This window comes from Anabrus simplex, chromosome 5, assembly GCF_040414725.1.
Source record: "Anabrus simplex isolate iqAnaSimp1 chromosome 5, ASM4041472v1, whole genome shotgun sequence".
NCBI lineage: Eukaryota > Metazoa > Arthropoda > Insecta > Orthoptera > Tettigoniidae > Anabrus > Anabrus simplex.
In genome coordinates this window covers 90,737,819-90,763,958 of record NC_090269.1, presented here as the reverse complement: position 1 = coordinate 90,763,958, position 26,140 = coordinate 90,737,819, and the positions used below count along the sequence as shown (strand labels likewise).

The 26,140-nt window shown below is 39.2% G+C and overlaps 1 protein-coding gene across 2 annotated transcripts in view; it reads left to right on the top strand.

Annotated features, from left to right (window-relative positions):
• LOC136873771 (uncharacterized) overlaps positions 1-26,140 on the top strand; it is a 461,175-nt gene that overhangs the window by 168,797 nt on the left and 266,238 nt on the right. For both annotated transcript variants that reach the window (XM_068227563.1, XM_068227564.1), the window contains one exon: positions 21,733-21,852. In XM_068227563.1, coding sequence (XP_068083664.1) covers positions 21,733-21,852 — 120 coding nt within the window. The remainder of the gene's footprint in view (positions 1-21,732; positions 21,853-26,140) is intronic.

The following is a 26,140-nucleotide window of genomic DNA, read 5'->3' as shown; positions in this document are numbered from 1 at the left end:
TATTGATGTTTGTGAAACTATGCTTGGATTCTTCTACATGTTGGCCTATTGATGAGAAATGGTTATGTTTTACTGCATTTATATGTTCATTGTAGCGGATGGTGAAGTTTCTGCCTGTACGTCCTATGTAACTTATGTCACAGTTGTTACATTTGATACGGTAGACACATGATTGGTTGTATTTATTGTTATTATTGACTGTTTTAGTGTTATGTATAATGTTGGTACTTCGTCGCCATAAGACCTATCTGTGTCGGTGCGACGTAAAGCCCCTAGCAAAAAAAAAAAAAAAATGTTGGTACTATTGTGTGGTTTTGGATGCTGTTTTTATGTTGTGCTTCTTGAAAATATTAGTTATAGTATATATGTGAGTGTTGTTAAAGGTAAATAGGGCATAGTCTTTTTTGGGTTTGGCTGTTTTTGCTAATTTAGTTTTAGGTTGTGATTTTATTTTGTGAATGATTTTGTTGACCATTTCTTTGCTGTATCCGTTATGTTTAGCTATGTCGTGGATTAACTTCAATTCATTGTCTTGGTCTTCTGTTATCATTGGGATGTTAAAGGCTCTATAAATCATATTATAATAGGCTGCTCTTTTTTGTGTATTGGGATGAATGGAGTCATTTTTTATGGTATTTGAGGTGTGTGTGGGTTTCCTGTAGATCTTGTAAGATTAGTGGTTGTCGTGTCTGGTTATTGTTAAGTCTAGGTAATTTAGTGTACGGTTATTTTCGGTTTCTTTGGTGAATTTAATTTGGGGATCTAGAGTGTTAAGCTTGTTTAGTATAGTTTGTGCGTCAGTGGATCTATTATCTAAAACTACGAAGACATCGTCAACAAATCTGCACCAAAAATGTATATTATCTATTTCTTTGATTGACGTGTGTTCTAAGTTATCTATATATATTTCTGCTAATATTCCAGAGGCAGGAGACCCCATAGGTAGGCCTTGTTGCTGATAAATGGTATCGTGAAATCTGAAATAGTTATTGTTTATGGCGAATTCATGTAAGTTTATGAATTCGTTTATTTCTAAGGTGCTCAAGTTGCCACTCCTTCTTCCCCTCCACCTACATCCCCCTCCACAGCTAATATGAGCCCCAGATGCACTCGCAGTAGAACACAACAAACCTTCAAACACACCGGCACAAGACTTCCACAACAACTATAGTAAGTACTCTTTCCATACACACACCAGGCATTCCTTCATACACACACTACCGGCATACTTATATCACCTTATCTTTACAGACTACAACGACAAACGTAGACGAGAGAGGTGTTGCCACCAACTACTTCTAAATACAAGCTCGAGACCTGCTGTTTGCTATATTGAAACTTGCCATAGTATATCACAAGTTGGGATATATAACACAACAAAATTTCTTCATGACAAAGACCCATATCAATATGACGTACACCAGTTTCAGAATGTCCTCGAAGATTACCTTACGCAGCTAAATTCAACATAACTTAGAAACAAAAGGAACTGCACAGAGGACAGAAGAATGGAATCTATGTAGCATGAATTAAAATTTTTTAACAAGTGTCTACGTATACGTACCATTTTAATGTGTTGAAACTTTTTAAGTGTTATATATTGTGGCCTGTGTGTTTTAATATGTTTTACATACTCATGTTCTAATTTGTAACTTTTTACCCTGACTACTGATATTTTAATTATATGCTATTGTATACATTTCCATCCCCCATTAGACATCCAGATGCCTAATACAATAACAACTTGTGAATTGTCTAATGGCTAAAACAAATTATGTACTAGCTGATGATGGCCATTAAAGAGCCGAAACCGGTACTAGTTTATTCTATTAAAATAAATTGTGTATTGATTGGTGGAAAAACACATTTCTTATCTATACTTTGAATCTGTCAATACGGAAAATGAAATTTATAAATAATAATACGGAAGCCAACCAGGCAAAACGTAAGGCATTTAAATATCAGAACTTGAAAATTAAACTAATGAACACAACCAAAAGCATTGCCTTTTTGAAGGAATGCCTTTCAAACAACTTAACACCGAAATTTCTCCAGAAATACAATAATAAACACAGACGAACTGCTCAGACACGCAAAACACAAAACAGGACTAATGAAATTTGGTTAAAAGAAGAAATAAAATTCCTATATCGTAAAAAACAACACCTTAATAATGAACTTTACTCAACACACCTGAAAGCATCCCATGAACTCCCACACAGCTATTGGAATTACTTTCAACGAATTTCCAGAGAAAAAATAGAAGACTTAGCCATAAAGAAACAAAACACATTAAACAAAAAACTGGAAACACTGAAACAACAACAAAGGAAACCAACGCCACTAACCGTAATCCAAAACAAAGATCCCTCTCTTCCTAACAAGGATTCCCAACATAAATTCCATCTGCTTATAAAAAATCTTACGCAAACCGTATTTGACGACGTAGAAATGGATATATTGAACAGGGGACCCAAACACAACTGGGGTAATGCATCATCCTACCAGAATATTATAACTACCATTACCGAAACAGAACTTGCTTTACAAAAGATCCCATATGACATACGAGACGAAGTAAGACACGAAATCAGTAGAAAGATCCCGCAATACATCAATAGCATCCACAATAATAACCCAAACATGAATACCACCAATAGATCGAACTTAAACAAACTTATAAATAAAATAAAACAGAACAATCTACTAGTAACGAAGGCCGACAAAGGCAACACTACGGTCATTATGGATAAAAATGAATACATAACAAAGACTAAAAAATGTTTCCAAGACAATACTTTTTCTATTAAACACCGAGATCCAACCAACAACATACCATGGAATTTAAAAATTTTACTTAAAAACACACACTTTCTTCTCACCGAAACTGAATCTGCTAAACTCATAACAATGAACCCCCAATTACTGACTGCGAAAGCCTACCCAAAAATACACAAAGAAGACGTACCTATGAGACCAATTATAAACTATAGAGCCAGTCCAACCTACAAATTATCACAATTCATCCAAAAAATTTTAAAAAAGCACTATACATATTTAGCAAACAAAACAATACTAAACTCAATAGATTTCTGCAACAGAACCGAAGAGCTAAAGATCGAACAACACCATACCCTTGCTCCATTTGACATAATAAATATGTACCCTAACATTCCTGTTAAACAAACAATCAAAATAATAAAATCTAACCTAAAAAGCAATAGCAACTTGAGCACCTTAGAAATAAACGAATTCATAGACTTACTTGAATTCGCCATAAACAATAACTATTTCAGATTTCACGATACCATTTATCAGCAACAAGGCCTACCTATGGGGTCACCTGCGTACAGAATATTAGCAGAAATATATATAGATAACTTAGAACACACGTCAATCAAAGAAATAGATAATATACATTTTTGGTGCAGATTTGTTGACGATGTCTTCGTAGATTTAGATAATAGATCCACTGACGCACAAACTATACTAGACAAGCTTAACACTCTAGATCCCCAAATTAAATTCACCAAAGAAACCAAAAATAACCGTACACTAAATTACCTAGACTTAACAATAACCAGACACGATAACCACTAATCTTACAAGATCTACAGGAAACCCACACACACCTCAAATACCATAAAAAATGACTCCATTCATCCCAATACACAAAAAAGAGTAGCCTATTATAATATGATTTATAGAGCCTTTAACATCCCAATGACAACAGAAGACCAAAACAATGAATTGAAGTTAATCCACGACATAGCTAAACATAACGGATACAGCAAAGAAATGGTCAACAAAATCATTCACAAAATAAAATCACAACCTAAAACTAAATTAGCGAAAACAGCCAAACCCAAAAAAGACTATGCCCTATTTACCTTTAACAACACCCACATATATACTATAACTAATATTTTCAAGAAGCACACATAAAAACAGCATTTAAAACCACACACAATAGTACCAACATTATACATAACACTAAAACAGTCAATAATAACAATAAATACAACCAATCAGGTGTCTACCGTATCAAATGTAACAACTGTGACATAAGTTACATAGGACGTACAGGCAGAAACTTCACCATCCGCTACAATGAACATATAAATGCAGTAAAACATAACCATTTCTCATCAATAGGCCAACATGTAGAAGAATCCAAGCATAGTTTCACACCGGGCGAGTTGGCCGTGCGCGTAGAGGCGCGCGGCTGTGAGCTTGCATCCGGGAGATAGTAGGTTCGAATCCCACTATCGGCAGCCCTGAAGATGGTTTTCCGTGGTTTCCCATTTTCACACCAGGCAAATGCTGGGGCTGTACCTCAATTAAGGCCACGGCCGCTTCCTTCCAACTCCTAGGCCTTTCCTATCCCATCGTCGCCATAAGACCTATCTGTGTCGGTGCGACGTAAAGCCCCTAGCATAGTTTCACAAACATCAATAACGACATGACAATACTAAATATAAACTCCAAGGGCCCCCTGCTCAACATAACCGAAGATTTCTACATTTCTTTAGACCAATACGCCAACCCCAATCATAACATTAATGATATTACTGAAAAAACCAGCATCATTTTTGACAAATCCATTCCAACATTAAAGAATGATTACCTCAAAATAGTAAACACACGCTCTAACAAACCAACGAATCTCAAGCCTGATCCCGCCCCTACTTCTCCAACGGCCACTCCTTCTTCCCCTCCACCTACATCCCCCTCCACAGCTAATATGAGCCCCAGATGCACTCACAGTAGAACACAACAAGCCTTCAAACACATCGGCACAAGACTTCCACAACAACTATAGTAAGTACTCTTTCCATACACACACCAGGCATTCCTTCATACACACACTACCGGCATACTTATATCACCTTATCTTTACAGACTACAATAACAAACGTAGACGAGAGAGGTGTTGCCACCAACTACTTCTAAATACAAGCTTGAGACCTGCTGTTTGCTATATTGAAACTTGCCATAGTATATCACAAGTTGGGATATACAGTTGAACCTGACTTATACGTATATCAAGGGGAAGAGAAAAAACTACTTGTAACTCAGAATTACTTAGAAATCAGACTTACGCAATACATCACATATTTACTGATAAACCAATGGAATAGAATTACATGTGTAAATCCTTGCAAATAATAAATACATTAAGACAGAAAGTATTTTTTGAACTCGGCCCAGCCTTAAAGAAATCAGATAGTTTGGTTTGTTTCACTTTTCTTGCATTAAGAGTATAAACCGCCTTTAACTTTTTTTGGCAAGTTGCTTTACGTCGCACCGACACAGATAGGTCTTTTGGCGACGATGGGACAGGAAAGGGCTAGGAGTGGAAAGGAAGCGGCCGTGACCTTAATTAAGGTACAGCCCCAGCATTTGCCTGGTGTGAAACCACGGAAAACCATCTTCAGGACTGCCGATAGTGGGGTTCGAACCTACTATCTCCCGAATACTGGATACTGGCCCCACTTAAGCGACTGCAGCTATCGAGCTTGGTAAACCTCCTTTAACAAACTTACTAATGAATTCGAAGCATTTTCACTACAACTTTTCACACTGATGTAATGCCTACACACTTCGATTGCACTTAAAACTTCAGTAAGTTCAGGTGTCAAGATTCAAGTTGTTATCTCCATTTCCAATGTCACTATCGCCTGTAGCTTGTCAATCACCGCCGCGTTGTTGGCATACATCAGCAATAATCTCTTCATCCGGTGGTTCGCCACATACAGCCAGATTGTCTTTCGCGGCGTGCAAAAAACGACGAAGGTAGAGGAGGAGCGAAGGGGACCCGCCTTTGTTAAGCCGCCAGTAAGTAAGGGTCAACAATGTCACTCGGCAAAACTCTGTGTTCTGTTCCAGCACCGAAACCCGATCGCTCTAATTCCGCCTATGCCGACAAAGAGGAAACTTTGTAAATACAGTAGTTTCTTTAAAAAAAAAAAAGCACATTCTCATTACAATTACGCAAAACTCAGTTATATTTCACTGGCACTTAATACGTATAACAGCGAATTACGTATAAATGGATTATGTATAAATAAGGTTTAAATAGAACGCTTTTAAATTATATTTTGTCGGGACCTAAAGGAAATTACGTACAAATACAAATTACGTAGAACAGAGCTACGTATAAAGCAGGTTCAACTGTATAACACAACAAAATTTCTTGATGACAAAGGCCCATATCAATATGACGTACACCAGTTTCAGAATGTCCTCGAAGATTACCTTACGCAGCTAAAATAAACATAAGTTAGAAACAAAAGGAACTGCACAGAGGACAGAAGAATGGAATCTATGTAGCATGAATTAAAAATTTTAACAAGTGTCTACCTATACATACCATTTTAATGTGTTGAAACTTTTTAAGTGTTATACACTGACTGACAGAGCAAATGCAACACCAAGAAGGAGTGGTTCGAAAGGGATGAAAGTTGGGGAAAAAACAGAGACGGCACGGACGAATAATTGATGTTTATTTCAAACCGATATGCAGGTTACACAATGCGCACGGCATCGACTCAGTAGGATGTAGGACCACCGCGAGCGGCGATGCACGCAGAAACACGTCGAGGTACAGAGTCAATAAGAGTGCGGATGGTGTCCTGAGGGATGGTTCTCCATTCTCTGTCAACCATTTGCCACAGTTGGTCGTCCGTACGAGGCTGGGGCAGAGTTTGCAAACGGCGTCCAATGAGATCCCACACGTGTTCGATTGGTGAGAGATCCGGAGAGTACGCTGGCCACGGAAGCATCTGTACACCTTGTAGAGCCTGTTGGGAGATGCGAGCAGTGTGTGGGCGGGCATTATCCTGCTGAAACAGAGCATTGGGCAGCACCTGAAGGTACGGGAGTGCCACCGGCCGCAGCACATGCTGCACGTAGCGGTGGGCATTTAACGTGCCTTGAATACGCACTAGAGGTGACGTGGAATCATACGCAATAGCGCCCCAAACCATGATGCCGCGTTGTCTAGCGGTAGGGCGCTCCACAGTTACTGCCGGATTTGACCTTTCTCCACGCCGACGCCACACTCGTCTGCAGTGACTAGCACTGACAGAACAGAAGCGTGACTCATCGGAGAACACGACGTTCTGCCATTCCCTCATCCAAGTCGCTCTAGCCCGGCACCATGCCAGGCGTGCACGTCTATGCTGTGGAGTCAATGGTAGTCTTCTGAGCGGACGCCGGGAGTGCAGGCCTCCTTCAACCAATCGACGGGAAATTGTTCTGGTCGATATTGGAACAGCCAGGGTGTCTTGCACATGCTGAAGAATGGCGGTTGACGTGGCGTGCGGGGCTGCCACCGCTTGGCGGCGGATGCGCCGATCCTCGCGTGCTGACGTCACTCGGGCTGCGCCTGGACCCCTCGCACGTGCCACATGTCCCTGCACCAACCATCTTCGCCACAGGCGCTGCACCGTGGACACATCCCTATGGGTATCGGCTGCGATTTGACGAAGCGACCAACCTGCCCTTCTCAGCCCGATCACCATACCCCTCGTAAAGTCGTCTGTCTGCTGGAAATGCCTCCGTTGACGGCGGCCTGGCATTCTTAGCTATACACGTGTCCTGTGGCACACGACAACACGTTCTACAATGACTGTCGGCTGAGAAATCACAGTACAAAGTGGGCCATTCGCCAACGCCGTGTCCCATTTATCGTTTGCTACGTGCGCAGCACAGCGGTGCATTTCACATCATTAGCATACCTCAGTGAAGTCAGTCTACCCTGCAATTGGCATAAAGTTCTGACCACTCCTTCTTGGTGTTGCATTTGCTCTGTCAGTCAGTGTATATTGTGGCCTGTGTGTTTTAATATGTTTTACATACTCATGTTCTAATTTGTAACTTTTTACCCTGACTACTGATATTTTAATTATATGCTATTGTATACATTTCCATCCCCCATTAGACATCCGGATGCCTAATACAATAACAACTTGTGAATTGTCTAATGGCTAAAACAAATTATGTACTAGCTGATGATGGCCATTAAAGAGCCGAAACCGGTACTAGTTTAATCTATTAAAATAATAAGCTTCAGATACTATGCGTTATGCGTTTGTAATACGCAAAGCTGATCTCCGCTGTACCGCAGCTATCCTTCGCTGGTATTTTTCAAACTTCAGAGATTCAGCCCAGACTTCAGCACCATATAGAAGTGTTGAGTGAACTATCGACATCAGAAGTCGTTGTTTGCTAGACTTCGTACCTTTAATGTTGCTCATTAATCTACTCAGCGCAATCGTTGTTTTCACCGCCTTATCTGTCACCCGTTTGATGTGATCCCCAAAAAGTAAGTTTGGTATCAAGTGTCACTTCGAGGTACTTTATACTTCTAGATGTTTCAATTTCTGTTTGTCCAATATACATTGGAATGACAGTCGTGATCCTTTTTCTTGTCAAGAGAACAATCTCTGTTTTATGATCTGCTAGCTGTAATCTGTGATTCACCATCCAATCTTTCACCTGTCGTATTACTTGATTTAGCTTAAACTGAGCCAACTCCAAATTTCAAGCAACTATCAAAACAGCTATATCATCAGCATAGCCCACTAGCATTGTGTCTTCCGGCATCTCTAACCTCAACAATCCATCGTATACTATGTTCCACAGATTTGGGCCAAGGATGGACCCTTGTGCTGCACCAGCTGTGAGCCGTTGCACTCTCTGCCCATCTTCTGTGTGATATACTAGAGTACGATCTTTCAAATAATTTCTCATTATGCGCATGAGATACTCCGGTAGTTTGAAAGTATTTTGAAGCGCTTCCAATATGTCATTCCAACTTATCGAATTGAAAGCGTTCTTAACATCCAGGGTCACAAGGAGTGTCACTTTTCGAGAGTGATGATTACCCATTTCTGCCCTTTTAGCTGTATTCAACACTTCCCATACTGCATCGATTGTCGAATGCCCTCATCGAAAACCATGTTGACGATCAGAGAGGTCCCCAGCTAGTTGAACTGCTGAAAGTATTCTTGGCTGCAAAAGTTTCTCTAATCCTTTACCAGCAGTATCCAGCATACATAAAGGCCTATAGCCCCCAGATTTTCCTTTGCTTATTAAAACTAGCCGAGCTGTTTTCCAGCGAACACTGAACACCTCCGATAGCAGGCAGCTATTGTATATTTTCAGCAGTAGTTGTGGACAGAAATCTGCTATCAGCTTTAATATCTCTGCTGGAATACTATCTGGTCCTGGGGCCTTTTTATTTCTAAGGGACCTAATCGCTCTCGTCAATTCTTCTCGTGTAAAAAGTGGCACATCATCTATGAATTCATCATCATCATCAGCAGCAGCAGCAGACCTCTCAGGATGATCAGGGAATAATGTATCCACAATATCCTTCATTGCATTTGAGTCCATGATCGGGTTCGAGAAATTTCCAAGTTTCTTCATAATGATCTTGTATCCTAAACCCCATGGATCGTCATCCACTTCTTTAGCCATTTTCCACCATTTGTCGACTTAACTCTTTTTGATAGCATTTCTCAATTCTTTCTTCGCCGACTTATACTCAGCTGTGAGTGAGGTGTCTTCTTGGCTGACTCGTGCTCTCTGTGCCTTCTGTCTAAGTTGCAGACAACGCCTTCTCTGATCAGCAATATCTTTGGTCCACCAGTACGCTGAACGCTTCTTGTTTCGTGATGTATTACGAGTCATGATGATGATAATAATAATAATAATGATAATAATAATGATGATAATGATGATGATAATAATAATAACTACAGAGGAATTTCTCTCCTCTCACTCATATATAAAATCTTCTCTAAAGCTCTACTTAATAGATTAGAGAAACAAACAGACCACCTGATCGGAGATTATCAGGCTGGATTCCGAAAAGGGAGATCCTGTGCAGAACAAATACTAAACCTAAAAACCATACTACAGATTCACAAAACCAAACAAACAGTAATCACCTTTGTTGACTTCAAAAAGGCGTATGATTCCATAGATCGGCAGACCCTGTTCAACATGCTAGAGGAATTTCAAGTCAACTGGAAAACGAGGGAATTGATTAAACAAACTCTGACCAACACAACATCAAAAGTTAAGTTCTTGGGAGAAATTTCTGAACCGTTCAAAATCAGAACTGGTGTCCGACAGGGAGATGGACTATCCCCACTACTATTCAATTTAGTTTTGGAAAAAGTGATTCGTGAATGGAGAAAAGAAACTAAAGGTATAAACATTGGCAGACTTTTTAAAGACAAAATTCACCTTGATTGCTTAGCTTTCGCAGATGACCTTGCGATCCTTTCGAACAACAGACGAGAAGCAATTCACTCCATAGAAAAATTGCATGAAATAGCTGCAAAAACCGGACTTCAAATTTCATTTGAAAAGTCGCAGTTTATGGAAGGAACTAAATCAAGATTCGACAATCAACCATTAATCACCAAATGTGGAATAATTTCCCAAGTAGACACATTCAAGTATCTAGGTGAAATTATTCAGCCAGCAGGGTTAAATCAGGAAGCTAACAAAGAAAGAACTGCTAAACTGCAAAGGGCTTACAAAATCACATGGAACAGATACAACAAAAGATGTACATTAAAAAGTGCAAAATTACGACACTACAATACAGTCATCAAACCAGGGGCACTTTATGCATCTGGAACACTGATGATTGGCGGCAGGTCACAAATGAAAAGCATTGGGAAACAAGAGAGGAAAATTCTCAGAAAAATCCTAGGACCAAAGTTCTAAAATGGAATTTGGATGAAAAAGAAACCACACGAAATTTTTCAATTCACAGAAAAAATCACAGATACCATCAGAAAGAGACAAATAAAATTCTACGGACACCTACACAGAATGGATAACAACAGGCTGACAAAGAAAATTATAAATCTAGCTCTAACTCTGAAAATCTGCAACAATTGGTTAGCAGAAATTCATGAAGATCTACAAGAAATGGGTATTGAGGACGAAACCATTCAAGATAGAATGAAATTTAGAAGCTTAGTAAACAAAAATAAATTTGCAGAGAAACCAACAAGAAAAAATACAGGCTGGACAGAAACACGCAAAAAGGAACACAGTGAAAAAATGAAGAAATATTGGGAAGAAAAGAAGAAGAAACATTGTGCAAAATAAGTTCAAACGCACTCCACAGTTGGGCACAACAAATCAAAAAATAAAATAAAACAATAATAATAATAATAATTATAATAATAATAATTCAAGCTTGATATTTCTATTATTTACCCATGGGTTAGAGAATTGTTTCCAAGTTACATTACACTTGCATCAATCTTAAATGGAAGTTGTAAACTACTTCTGATTGAAATGATGTAGCTTTATTCTTTTTTTGTTTTTGAAACCTATTAGTTCATTTATCATATTAAGAAAGGTATGGAAGTCAAAAAGGTGAAGGCAATGTTTGTCTGCAGGGGCACAGTAAAATCTTATCACAGTAGATCGAAAACCGCTGGAGTATTTCACCTACTTCAAATACCTTGGATCGATCATTAGCTCAGGTGATAGGATAGAGGAAGAAAATATAAAGAAGTTAGGAACGGCAAGTCACGTATTCACCACGTTGGCTGCCAGAGCGGTACATTGTACTGCTGAGTGAGTGTCTCATGAGGCCACAGCCGCTGACAGGTATTTCTCTGCCGGGCCGGCGGACCGCTGAGCTGTTGAATTCCCTATGCTAGCGTACCGCTATGGCCTCGGAGCAAATCCTGGCGTGCTTGGTTTCCAAAATATAGTCTTTATTTTTTATTAATCCAGCCTCCTTTTATTGGCAATATGCGAGTATTTGTCCAATCAGTTTGGCTAACCCGCAAGCTCAAAATTTTGGAGATTGTGGGTTTGAATCCTACTGTCGGGAAACCTGATTATGGTTTTCTGTGATTTCCCATTTTCACCCCAAGCTTATGCTTACCTTATAAATAGGCCACACTGATTCCTTCCAAATTGTTGCACCCATACCTGAGCTGATTTCTACGCTTATATCAGTAAATATAGCGTAAACATGAGCTTATTGGCATTTTATAAATTGACAACATTCATTGACAACATAGCAACATTTTATATTACCATTGATCATTTGGCAAGGAGTAAAGAGATAAATATATTTCAAATTGAATTTGGTGAAGAGTGTTTTGTGTTGCAAAACATAACAGATCAGTTTGACATGGACACTACTTACCAGAATTCTCATACTGAAGGGCTAGCGTCATTGTCCTCCGAGTTTGAGAAGAAAACAGCTTCATTTTTATAACTAACCTCTCCGTTCACTGGCAAAATAACTTAGAAATATCTCGCAAGTATTTCACACACACCCTACTGTAAAATAACGAGTGCCTTGCGATTGTAGTCCTAAGCGCTAATAAACAAATCACGGCACGCTCTGTTATCTACAATGTGTACTGTCAAGCAATGCAAGCTTCTAGTACCGCTAGACTGTACCGCTCTGGCCATCTAGGCAAAACCATGCAGTGAACTTTTCTGTGGGGCCACGGCGGTACCTCGGGGCGCTGGGAATTTTTATTGTATTTCGTACGTACATTGAACACTTAAGTGAAATATCACTTCGAATTTTGCTTTACGGCTTATTTATTACATGCATAGAAGAAAAGATGCTTCGGCAACCGAGACATTCCTTGCTGTGTGTCCTGGCAGTCAATGTGTTAATGCCATCAAACAACACTGTCTTGACAAAGCAGATGAAACTTGCCATCTACAGGTCCCTGCACATACCAACACTGAGCTATGGCTGTGAGTTCTGGACATCGACACAATGTACAGAGTAAAATACAAGCGGCAGAGATGCAATACCTCCAGAAAATAGGGAATAAGGCCATGAGAGGCAGAATCTGGCACACATCCACTCGGGAAATTCTAAGTGAGAAGCTGCTAGAGAAGACCATCCATGAACACCAGCTGAGATGGTTTGGTTACGTCCAGTAGATGTCAGCAGACCACCTACCAATGCAAATGATGACGTGATGGTAGAAGGGCGAGGATGACCAGGAAAGAAATGGGGTGACTGAATCAATGAGGCACTGCAGGAGAGAGGACTCTGAGTTACAGAGGTATTTTCAATAGTATCAGATAGAAAGTAATGGAGATTTATCACAGCCTCGACACTGAAAAGCACAAGAGGAATGGATTAAATAAGTAAGTATGGGGTGGGCAAAAGGTCCCTTTTATTTTATAGATGGTCCCCTTATTCGTAGTAGAAAATGCTTTTTATCAACAGATTTGCATGTATAAAGAACTGTGATGTTTTAACACTTCATGGATTAAGCCATTAAAAGGTTTCACAAAACTCTGGAAAATCACTTAGATATTCAATAATACTCTCAACAATCTTATATAAAACAACAGGGTAAGTAAATGAAAGAGATAAACTCCATAAACATCATTAAAGTAGGGCACAGGATCCAGCCATGTTCTCAGAGTCACTGCCTTCTATTATCCACATTTAAATTTATCTTTGAAATATGTTGAAAAAATAATATTTTACAAAGATTAATGATCATGTCCTTTTAAATGTATTAACCCATTTTAATCTTTATTCCCCACTAGTGGCATTCTTAATGTCTTCTTTATAAGGTAACCCTTGTAAGAGAATATATCCCATGACTTGCATGATATCCTGTAGTTTTCTGGGTTAATTGAGATTGTTTCATCACATTTTGGATGATGAGAAAAGGATATGTTTTGAACTCAAGGCAGGCTTTGATATAACATTTGTCCAAATCAGCCGTAAGCAACGTCTATTCAGTTGAAACATGAGAAAGTAGCTAACAGGAGCAAATGTACCTTGAAAGAGTAACATACATTTCTGCCACAAAATCCTACAAAATAGACCCTTCTTTTGTAACACCTGGACAACCAATTGCTGAAATCAAATTTTATTTTGTACCCATCTTGTGAACTAAATGTTTTCCCTCCTTGGCACAGTTTAAAAAACCATCTACATACTCAAATGTTTATTCAGCAGATTATGTATCTCTCACAAATGACTTTAACAAGGGCATTTTAGCAAGCAATTAGAATTATAACACCATGCTGTGCTTCTATTTGAAGGTCTTTAAGCACAGAATATACACCTACATGTAAGGATTTTATCATCATCATCATCATCATCATCATCATCATCATCATCATCATCATCATCAATGTCCCGCTGCCTCATCCAATCCAGCCTCTCTAATGTCCTTCCAAATCTGATCCATCCACCTTCTTCTCAGTCTTCCAACTGGTCTGTTTCCCTTAACTTCTCTTTCCAATTCCTTTCCCACTCTTTGTACATGTCCGAACCATCTCAATCTTGCTCTCTGTATCTTCTGTACGAATGGTTCTATATTTAGCTCTTCTCTGATTTTAATAATTTGAATTCAATCTCTTCTTGTCTTTTTAACTGATGTTCTTAAAAATTTCATTTCTGCTGCTTGGATCTTACTATCTTGACTCTTATTAGTTACCAGCGTTTCTAGTCTGTATGTTATGATTGGTATGAAATATTGTTTATATAATGTTAATTTTGTTCTCTTGGGTACTTTGTCATCCCATAAAAGCTTTGACTTGATGATAAAATGTTGTACCTTTACTTAGTCTGTTATTAATTTCAGGGTTGATTTCATTACATCCATTAATAGTTCTACCCAGATATGTAAACTGTTCTACATTCTCTAACCATTCTCCATCTATGTTCACTTAGCTTCTCTTTTCCTCTTTTCCACAGTGCATGACTACAGTTTTCTTTTTACTAATTACCATTCCAGACGCCTTCAGATTTTTATTCCAAATGTCCAGTCTCCTTTGTACTTCCTTTTCTCCCTTTCTCGAAATCACCACATCATCTGCAAATACCAAAGCATTTACTTCATCACTACTTATACTCTGTTTTACACGTTTTATGATTTCATCCATCAATATAATAAACAATAATGGTGACAGTGCACTTCCTTGTTTGAGACCTTCTTTTTGTGTAAAATGTTTCAGAGTCACCACTCCCCACTTGTACACTGCTTTTACTCTCATGATACAAGATTTTTATCTTGTTAATTAATGATTTTGGTACATTCCTTTTCAGTAGGCATTCCCACGGAGATGATTTCCTTGTTCTTTTCTAGCTGTTTTTCCATTATTGTTCGCACTGTAAATATCAAGTCTATTGTTGATCTCATCATCATCATCATCATCAGTCTTCCACTCCAGTTGCCCGGGTGTGGTTTACGAGCTCTCGCCACTTCTGTCTGTCCATGTACCACTCTTCTCTCAAGACTATATCCTAGCTGACGCCTCTTGTTCCTATGTCCTCTTTCACTTGGTCCAATCATCTCTTCGTAGGTCTTCCTACCGGTCGTTTTCTGGCCACGACTGTGTGTAGCCATTGTTTTGCTGTCCTTCTATCGTCCATTCGTTTGACATGGCCAAACCATTTCAAACGGGCCTTTGTCACGTTTTCATTCAGGGATGGGTACACACCAGCTTCCTCCCTTATTCTTTCATTCCTTACCCTGTCCCTTTTTGTCTTCTTCCTCTAACTGTGTTTCTATTATATCCCTCAGTCTTTTGTCTATGACTTTCTCCAATATTTTTAGCCTGTGTGATAATAGGGTTATACCTCTATAATTTTCACATTTCTTCCTATTTCCTTTTTTTGAACAGTGGTACAATTCTTCCTTGTTGCCAATTTTCAGGTATCCTTTCATCCTTCTATATGACATTGAGGGCTCGGTATAGCCACTTTAGTTCAATGCTTCCTGGTGCCTTAGTCATATCAGCATTGAATTAGTCTTTTCCATTTGCTTTACCTTTGGTCATTGCTTTCACTGCCCTTTCATGTTCCAACATGTTATTGGGTTCTTTTCCTTTTCTCCATCTCTTATTTCCATTTTCTTATCTCCTTCCTCTGAGCAGCCATCCTCATTATAAAGTTTTTCAAAATACTTTGCCATCACCTTCTGAAGACCCTTTTCGTCATGTCCTATGGATCCATCTTCTCTCGCTAATGCCTTGATTTTTTCTTGATTTATCCTTTTCGATTTTATTACTCTGTATAATAGTTTCTGATTTCCTTGACTATCTTGCTCAATTTTGTTGGTAAATTCTCCCCAACATTTCTCCTTTTCTTCCTTGATACTCCTCTTTACTTGTAGTTTCAATCTTTTGTATTCCACATGTAACCTTTCTATCTTATTCTTATCCCTCTGATACATTTTTTGCCTTTCCTTATCCATTCCTTTCTGAACCTTGTTCCTTTCTTTTATTTCTATTTTTATTTTGTCTGTCCACCACCATGTCTCCTTTCCCTTTACCTTTGCTTTTGTTTTCCTGCATATCTCAGTTGCTGCTTCCACAAATGTCTGTCTTAAAGTTTCCCACTCTTCTCCTCCACTTCGTATTTCCATGTTAGGCAACTTCTATTTGATCCAATCTTTGAATGCCTTTCTTTTATCCTCCTCCTTCACTTCCCAAATCCTGATCTTTGGTTTCTTCTTCAGTACAATTTCAAGGATTTTTACTTGTTTTAATTCCACAATTAGTAATCTATGATCACCTTCCATACCTTCACTGGGGATTATCTTGGTATTCACGAAGTATCTTCCTCATTCTCGGTCTGTTATTACAAAATCGATGAGTGTTCAATATTGTCCATCCCAACTATATTGGCTGATCTTATGGCTATTCCTCTTCATAAACCATGTGTCCTTCTTTATTATCAGGTTATTTCTGATACAAAAGTCCAACAGTTTTTCTCCTCAGGTTATTTCTGATACAAAAGTCCAACAGCTTCTCTCCATCATCATTTCTATCGCCATACCCATGTGGGCCCAAAACATTCTCATATCCTATTCTATCAGTTCCCACACGAGAGATTTTATATCAACAGTAAACCTGTTTCAGCCAAAAGTGTGGAGAAAGGGCCTTTTATCCATGACCAATTCAAATTATATTAAAGAAATACTCGAGAAAATTGCTGCAAAAATCGGATTGCAAATCTCATTTGAAAAGACTGAAATGATGCCAACCTTCAGAATTGAAACACCAGCCATTCACCTCAACAATGGTAAACAAATTAAGATTGTGAATAAGTTCAAATGAATGAATGAAAACCTACAACCTGTTTTCCAGTCATTGACCGGGTCAGGGATGGAATGAATGAAGCCTCTTTCAGCGAGGATAGGAATTGTGCCAGCTGCCGAGGCCTGTCGCACTCCTCTGGGGCAATGATTAATGACTGACAGATGAAATGAAATGATATTGGAGAGTGTTGCTGGAATGAAAGATGACAGGGAAAACTGGAGTACCCAGAGAAAAGCCTGCCCCGCCTCTGCTTTGTCCAGCACAAATCTCACATGGAGTGACCGGGATTTGAACCACAGAACTCAGCCGTGAGAAACCGACGCGCTGCCACCTGAACCATGGAGGCTTTGTGAATAAGTTCAAATTCTTGGGAAAATTATAACCTGGAACACAAAAGAGAATTGTGGTAGTGAAACACTCTTCAAGTTGAACACTAAATCAACAACCGATAAATTGCAGAAAGTAGATAGAAGAATCAAATCAAATCAAAATCTCTTTATTTGCAAATGAGGTGTCTACCTCAGTGGCAAATGGTACACTAAAATACATTATTGTCAAGCACTAAATTTTAAATTAACAGGAGACGAAGAAAATTTTCCCAGAATACAATATTGTACAATTTACGCTAATAATTTTTTCTATTAAACACACACGTCATCCTTAATAAATTTATATTGTTTACAAAATTCTACTTTTAATCTACAAACATAGTCAACTCATATACAGTACGGTATGTGAAATTACTTCTAATAATACTATACAACTGGTATAAGTTTAAAATTAACATTGAATTTATTTACATATTTTACCCATTTTGGAACCTAAGTAGCATAACGACCTGCTGCGTCTTAACCAGAGCCCCTTTTGCCACCACTTTGCCCTTCACAGCTACCGTAGCGGTCCCAGGGCCCTCGAAGTCCCCACTGTACTTCACCCCTACAGGCAGTCCCCTACTTGGGCTGTCCAAACTCCTTAGACCAGGGGATGGAATTAATTTAATCACACAAATTTTTTATTTACAATATCCTGCACTGGTCGAATGCCCTCTAACATTTCATTTATTATCTCTGTTGTTGTTTATTCTCTTCTTGAATATCTGTACAGATTTTGGAAAAGGATCAAACACTACCCCTGGTAAACCGTTCCACTCCTTCACGCCCTTCCCAATGAATGAAAATTTACCGCAATCGCTTCGGCTAAAATTCCTTCTAATTTTGTACTTGTGGTCAGTTCTACCAATATAATTATTTTCCAACTGAAGCCTCTCACGGATATCTCTCCATGCTTCTTCTCCTGTATAGGCTCTATGTAATCCTATAAGTCTAGTTTTCTCCCTTCTCTTACTTAAAGTTTCCCACCCAAGTTCCTTTAACATTTCTGATACACTACTCTTTCTCCTGAAATCCCCTGTTACAAACCTTGCTGCTTTCCTCTGCACACCATCTACTTCTTTTATTAGGTATTCTTGGTGAGGATCCCAAACACTGTTTGCATATTCCAATAATGGACGAACCATACTTAAGTAACTTTTTTCTTTTATTCTTTGTTGCATCCTTTAAGTAACCTCATTATGACATGTAATGATCTGTATGCTTTCCCAACAGTGTCATCAACATGACGCTTCCAGTGCAAATTACTTTCAAATCTCACACCTAAGTATTTGCACTTGCCATCTTTTGGGATAACTATCTCATCCAAAGTATATTCAAATTCAGTTTTAAAGCTCCTGTTTGTAAATGTTGTAACAGTTGATTTGCCTCCATTAATCTTCATATTATTTTCTTCAATCCATTCTTGGATACTCTCAAGATCCCTTTGTAATTCTGAACAATCCTCAATGTTATTTATTTCCCTATAAACAATTATGTCATCTGCATACAATCTTATTTTCAATGTTATATTGTTCCCTAAATCATTTGCGTATATTAAGAAAAGTAACGGACCGATTATACTACCCTGTGTAATTCCCTTCCAAACTTTCTCTTCCTGTGATATATTATTTCCTACTTTGACTTTCTGAACTCTTGAATTTAGAAATGTTCTTATCCAACGTATAACCCTTACGTCCAATCCTATTCCCTCCAATTTCTTTAATAATATTCCATGTTCCACTCTATCAAAGGCTTTGGAAAGATCTATGGCTATGCAATATAATCATCAGGACAGTGATCAATAAGAAACACCAAGTTGATGGCCAATGGAGATTATTACCTAATGAAGTGGTATATCATGAAATTGAATCAATAATAGATACAATGCGGAAAAGGAGAATCCTTTTTTTAAAATCATGTATTCAGACTGCCTGAAACCAGACTAGTGAAGCAGGTATTTAGTTACTTCTGGAAAATTAAAACAAAGAACACTTGGTTCACAGAGATCATTAATTACACTGACTGACAGAGCAAATGCAACACCAAGAAGGAGTGGTCAGAACTTTATGCCAATTGCAGGGTAGACTGACGTCACTGAGGTATGCTCATGATGTGAAATGCACTGCTGTGCTGCGCACGTAGCGAACGATAAATGGGACACGGCGTTGGCGAATGGCCCACTTCGTACCGTGATTTCTCAGCCGACAGTCATTGTAGAACGTGTTTTCGTGTGCCACAGGACACATGTATAGCGAAGAATGCCAGGCCGCCGTCAACGGAGGCATTTCCAGCAGACAGACGTCTTTACGAGAGGTATGGTGATCAAGCTGAGAAGGGCAGGTTGGTCGCTTCGTCAAATCGCAGCCGATACCCATAGGGATGTGTCCACGGTGCAGCGCCTGTGGCGAAGATGGTTGGCGCAGGGACATGTGGCACGTGCGAGGGGTCCAGGCGCAGCCCGAGTGACGTCAGCACGCGAGGATCGGCGCATCCGCCGCCAAGCGGTGGCAGCCCCGCACGCCACGTCAACCGCCATTCTTCAGCATGTGCAAGACACCCTGGCTGTTCCAATATCGACCAGAACAATTTCCCGTCGATTGGTTGAAGGAGGCCTGCACTCCCGGCGTCCGCTCAGAAGACTACCATTGACTCCACAGCATAGACGTGCACGCCTGGCATGGTGCCGGGCTAGAGCGACTTGGATGAGGGAATGGCAGAACGTCGTGTTCTCCGATGAGTCACGCTTCTGTTCTGTCAGTGATAGTCACCGCAGACGAGTGTGGCGTCAGCATGGAGAAAGGTCAAATCCGGCAGTAACTGTGGAGCGCCCTACCGCTAGACAACGCGGCATCATGGTTTGGGGCGCTATTGCGTATGATTCCACGTCACCTCTAGTGCGTATTCAAGGCACGTTAAATGCCCACCGCTACGTGCAGCATGTGCTGCGGCCGGTGGCACTCCCGTACCTTCAGGGGCTGCCCAATGCTCTGTTTCAGCAGGATAATGCCCGCCCACACACTGCTCGCATCTCCCAACAGGCTCTACGAGGTGTACAGATGCTTCCGTGGCCAGCGTACTCTCCGGATCTCTCACCAATCGAACACGTGTGGGATCTCATCGGACGCCGTTTGCAAACTCTGCCCCAGCCTCGTACGGACGACCAACTGTGGCAAATGGTTGACAGAGAATGGAGAACCATCCCTCAGGACACCATCCGCACTCTTATTGACTCTGTACCTCGACGTGTTTCTGCGTGCATCGCCGCTCGCGGTGGTCCTACATCCTACTGAGTCGATGCCGTGCGCATTGTGTAACCTGCATATCGGTTTGAAATAAACATCAATTATTCGTCCGTGCCGTCTCTGTTTTTTCCCCAACTTTCATCCCTTTCGAACCACTCCTTCTTGGTGTTGCATTTGCTCTGTCAGTCAGTGTATTTAGAATTAAATTTATCAATGCTCCAAATTGAAGGTAGAGAAGAGAAGAGGATTCTAAGGAATAAAAACTTACAATTCAAACTTGTAACATTTGAGCAAAGGAAGTACACCATTACTGACAACCAAAGGGCAGCCAGGTATGACAGGATGAAAAAGTTTTGGGAGCGGAAGAAGAAGAAGAAGAAGAAGAAGAAGAAGAAGAAGAAGAAGAAGAAGAAGAAGAAGAAGAAGAAGAAGAAGAAGAAGAAGCTGAAAAGCGGACTCTATTTACTACTATTAGACTTGAATGTATATGACAAATTATGTAAAAAAAAAAAAAGTAAAAATAAAATAAAAATGAAGTGGTAGCCCTACACTACCCCTTGTTGGAGAACATCTATCCGTGGTGAATGTTATCTCTCTACATCAAAATCGTCTCTAAATTCTTGAACTTTTGTGTGTCAGAAACATAAACATTTTGAATGCTGCCATTTGTGTAATTCCAACTCCGTTTAGTTTACACAAGACAAAATAAAAGTACAGTGTCTACTCTGGAGTGGTTATGCATTTACTGTGTTTAAAAATATGAAATAGCTCTTCAGATCGTGCTGTTACATATATGGAAATGTGTTACTTTTGCAAATGTTTTATTGAGAAATGGAACCCAAGGTTGGTCCATGTTATTCCTGATTCACTCTTACTTTAAAATTAGTTATCCAGGCACAAAAGTCCCAGGAATAGATAATTTTGTAACTCAGGTAAATAACACGAAGGAGGACAGTACAATAAAGGGTCAGCAAAATTTGATTCCTGGGCCAAGATTGACCAATGTTTAAGGTAGTCTTTCTTTGCAGGCCCTGTTGATAGAAGTACAGCAGCAACCTACCCTAGTCCAGATATGAATTTTCCATGGTTGTTGGATGGATGGAATTGTAATGTATCCAGGGAGGAAATTGTGGATTCTTCACCAAAGAGTAAGTAATGAATTTCTACTTGATATAGGGAAGTTTGTTTATAATTAGGGTTGTAAATGCAAAAATTAACATTGTGAAGCTCTTGTCTTAAGAGAAAGAAATTCTGTTAAACAGCTCAACAGGTTCACTATCATTCACAGGTGGTATATTTGTCGAAAACGCACGCTTCTAGTAACAAAGTCGGCTACACCTTTTACAGGGAAATTATGGTAGATGCAAGGAAAGTAATTCTGCAAACTGCAATACATGTTCCACCCAGGCAAGTGCTGTTGCTGGAATGAAAGCTTAAGCCCAGTCCATTCCATACTTTCTCAGTGGAAGACAGGTTTGGTGACTGCTCTTTGAGAGCGATGCAGTGCGGGTGTGATGCCATGTAAGAATTATACCACAAGTATATCTACTTGCTGAACAATGTGTGGTTGCATTGCCTAACAGAAACATGGCATCTCTGTCCAAACACTTTGAATTTTGACTTATCGGTCCATAACACTTTCTTCTAGTCTTCAGGAGCCCAGATTTTTATGAGCCTTTCTCCACTGGAGCCTCTTTCATTCATTATTTGGCCTAAGGAATGCTTTCTTGGTCATTATTCCTCCATACACACCACATGCCTTATGACTTCTCTGAACAGTGCTGACAGGCGTTCATTGTAGGAGAATATACTTCACGAATGCATCACACTCACTGTAAAGCATGTTGGAGGGTCTGTTAGTATGCAGTTGTTTCCTATTCAGTGGAGTTGGAAAACTTGGTAAAATGGCACACTCTTCCATGGTAAAGACGGTTAACTAGGTGTGGATTTGTGTTGCAATGGGACATTGATCCAAAAGCATACAAATGGGAAGAACTGGATTGGCAAGGGTAGAAGAAGTCCTTACTCCGAACATATTCAAACTGTACCAGATGTTGATACAATTTCATTGAGATATCTTTAAACTCTAACTCCAAGTGCTTTCAAATTGTACCAGTGTTTTTTTTATAAAATATCCTTTGGAATAACCTTCTTGAGTCCTGAGACATCATTGCCATACAGAGTATGCCTGGAACAGTAGAGAAAGTGATAGAAGTGAAGGGAGGAATTATCTATGGAAATAAATTCTAAGAGAGAAAAGCATTTTTGCCAACCTTGTATGAAAATATCTGTTCTGTTTTATACGTAATAGAGTGAGGCAGACAGAACTTATAATTTCTTACAATTTCTTTGATCTCTGAGCAATTTTTTCCCTGGTGTTTTTTATATTCTCTAATAAATTAATTCTGTACAAAAACTTTCAACTGGCAGTGTATCTTTAACCTTACAGATAACCCTCACTCGAAGTGCTTTCAAACTATACCAGTTACTGATATAACACTATTGAGGTATCTTTTCCCTGAGAAATAACCCTCACACCAACAGCTTTCAAACAGTACCAGTTGCCGATACGAAGTATATTCAACCTTACTGATAACCCTCATTCTGTGCGCCTTCAAATTACAGTGTAGGCCTACTAGTCGTTGATATAATGCCATCAAATACAGTAAAGACAATACGCGACACTCAGCGAGATATCGAGGGACAGCTATTAGAGCTCTCTCTAGCGGATTGACCTGAGAACTACTGATTCTGTCATAAGAGCACGTGTATTTGTGTGTGAAGTTTTTGGTGTTATTTATGCGTTTTCAGTGAGTTGACATAATTAAATAGTAGTGTGTGTCATTCCTTGATATCTCCTCTCGACATGAGGGGAAATGTATGTGCTGTGTTTGGCTGCAGTAACTATGAAGTAGAGAAGAATGCATTGTCTTTCTTCCGTTTCCATCGTGACAAGAAAATGAAAGTAATATTGTGTTTGTATATATATTCTTCCAGTGACAAAGAGATTTTTATAGTACTTCATAATCTTCTGACCTGCTCGACCCATATTTTAAATGGCTTAAAATATAATACGCATATTTTTTATTGTATAGTGCAGCAGTTGAAAAGAGTAAAACCCTTGTTATGACGAGAGGGGAGAAAGAAGGGAAAGGTCAGATTAGACTTGCAGACAAGCCCCTGGAAGTAGTGGAAACTTTTAAATACCTGGGGAGTGAATTAATGGAGAATGCTCGACTGGATGCTGATATTAGTAAAAGGATTCAAGCTGGAAGTTGTTTCTATCATAGTGTAAGAAATATGTTATGGGACAAAGATGTGCCAATGGAAGCAAAGGATACTATGTACAAGATGTATTACGTACCCATAACAACTTACGGAGCAGAAACTTGGACAATGACAAAGAAGGATGAGAGTCGAATACAGGCAGCTGAAATGAAATTCTTGAGGAGTATGATACAGAAGAGTAGACGAGACAAAATAAGGAATGAGAAAATCCGGGAAGAAATTGGAGTGGAAAAAATGAATGATAGAATAGAGAAGAGCCGACTAAGATGGTTTGGGCACATAAAGCGAATGAGCGACGAAAGAATGCCAAAAAAGGTGATGGAAATGCAAGTCCAAGGAAGGAGAGGCCGTGGACGACCACGATTGAGATGGAAGGATACCATCCAACGCAGCATTATAGAAAGAAACCTGGACTGGGACACAGTGTTGGAGGAGGAGTGGTGGAAAGACCGAAGAAAGTGGAGAGGAACCATATTTGCCCCTACCCGGCTACAGCTGGATAAAGGGAAATGATGATGATGATGATGATGAGTGCAGCAGTTAACCTTCAGTACCGATGAGTTGTTGTAGGTGTGATCTGTGGGTTTGATTTAATTCAGGAAAATACATATGCATATGAGTGTGGCTGGTTGTGTTCCAAGTTACCCCATTTGGAATGCCGTAATGCATTGTCTAGCACTGAAAAAATCTGGGTAATTTAAGAAATGTACATATTTTGTTGAAAAATTATGATGATGCAAATTTGCTTTACCCTAATGTAATGGCATTATGGCAAGTATTGCTTATAGGGAAAGTTTGAATGTTTTTGAAGCTAAATTTATAGATTTTCGTTCTGTTAGTACGCTTCAAGTTAAAAGGAAAATTGTCCAACTCCCAAATGTAAATTCATTGAATCATGTGTAAGGAATGTGCTGATATTTTTATTGACAAGTGTTTTAATATGATGATGCAATGCTTTTAAATGAGGAAAAAAGAAAAATCTAGCCATAAATGTTCAGGCAGGAATTCTAAAGCTAAGAAAGTAATGCATAAATGAAGGATCAAGCCATTTCACATCTTGATTATATGTCTAATTTCAGTCTTTAAATAATAACCTGTTAAATAATTCTTCATTCATTTATCCAGAATTGCTTTAGGAACTTTGAAGTTAATATCTTAGTGACACTTTCTTTCTAGACATAATTTATTTATCCATTTCCGTATATACATTTCCATTGATATTTGAATTTAGCGCGAATTTTCAGGTCAAGGCCACTAGGAGCGCCACTTGCGACTTGTCTCCCATTTTAACAAGGCTTAATCCAGAAGTGTTGCGTATTGTCTCTACTGTATTTGGTGCCATCAAGGCTGCTATAACCTTGGAAATAAACCTCACTGTGAGCATTTTCACACCGTACCAGTTGTTGATACAATATCACCGAGGTCCTTAGAAGAGACCCTCACTTCGAGCACATTCAAACTGTACCAGTTTTTGATGCATCTCCATCGAGATATCTATAACCTTACAGACAACTCTCTCTGAACGCTTTCAAATTGTACCAATTTTTGATAAAATATCATCGAGGTATCCTTAATCTTACAGATAACTCTCGCTCTGAACACTTTCAGATTGTTCCAGTTGTTGGTACAATAGCACTGAGATATATTTAACCCTACAGGTAATCCTCAAACCAACCGCCTTCAAATTGCACTAGTTGTTGATACAATACCATCCAGGTATTTTTCAATTGAGAAATAACCCTCACACTGAGCGCTTTCAAACTCTACCAGTTGTTGATCTTCTAGAGTCCCGAGTCCATAGTTTTGGAGCAAAACATGAAAGCTGCCATATGTGCACTATCTAGGAACCCAACATGACATTTTCACGAAGAAATTTTTTTTCTGTAGTTTCGTGTACTCGTGAGGGTATGTATCACATTTGTTACATTGGGTCTCTACCAAGACCACCCATACAAAAATAAAAACATTTTGTTTAAAACATAATTTACTGTAAGACCACAAATACAAAAGTTTTCATGTTACAAAACAAGTTTCAATTTTTATGAAACTATTTCAGTCCCGTTTTTATCACTTTTTAGTAGAATTTACAAATATTCATGAATTTAGCATCATTATCATCTTCATCATCTCCAGGAAGTTCTCGTGTTT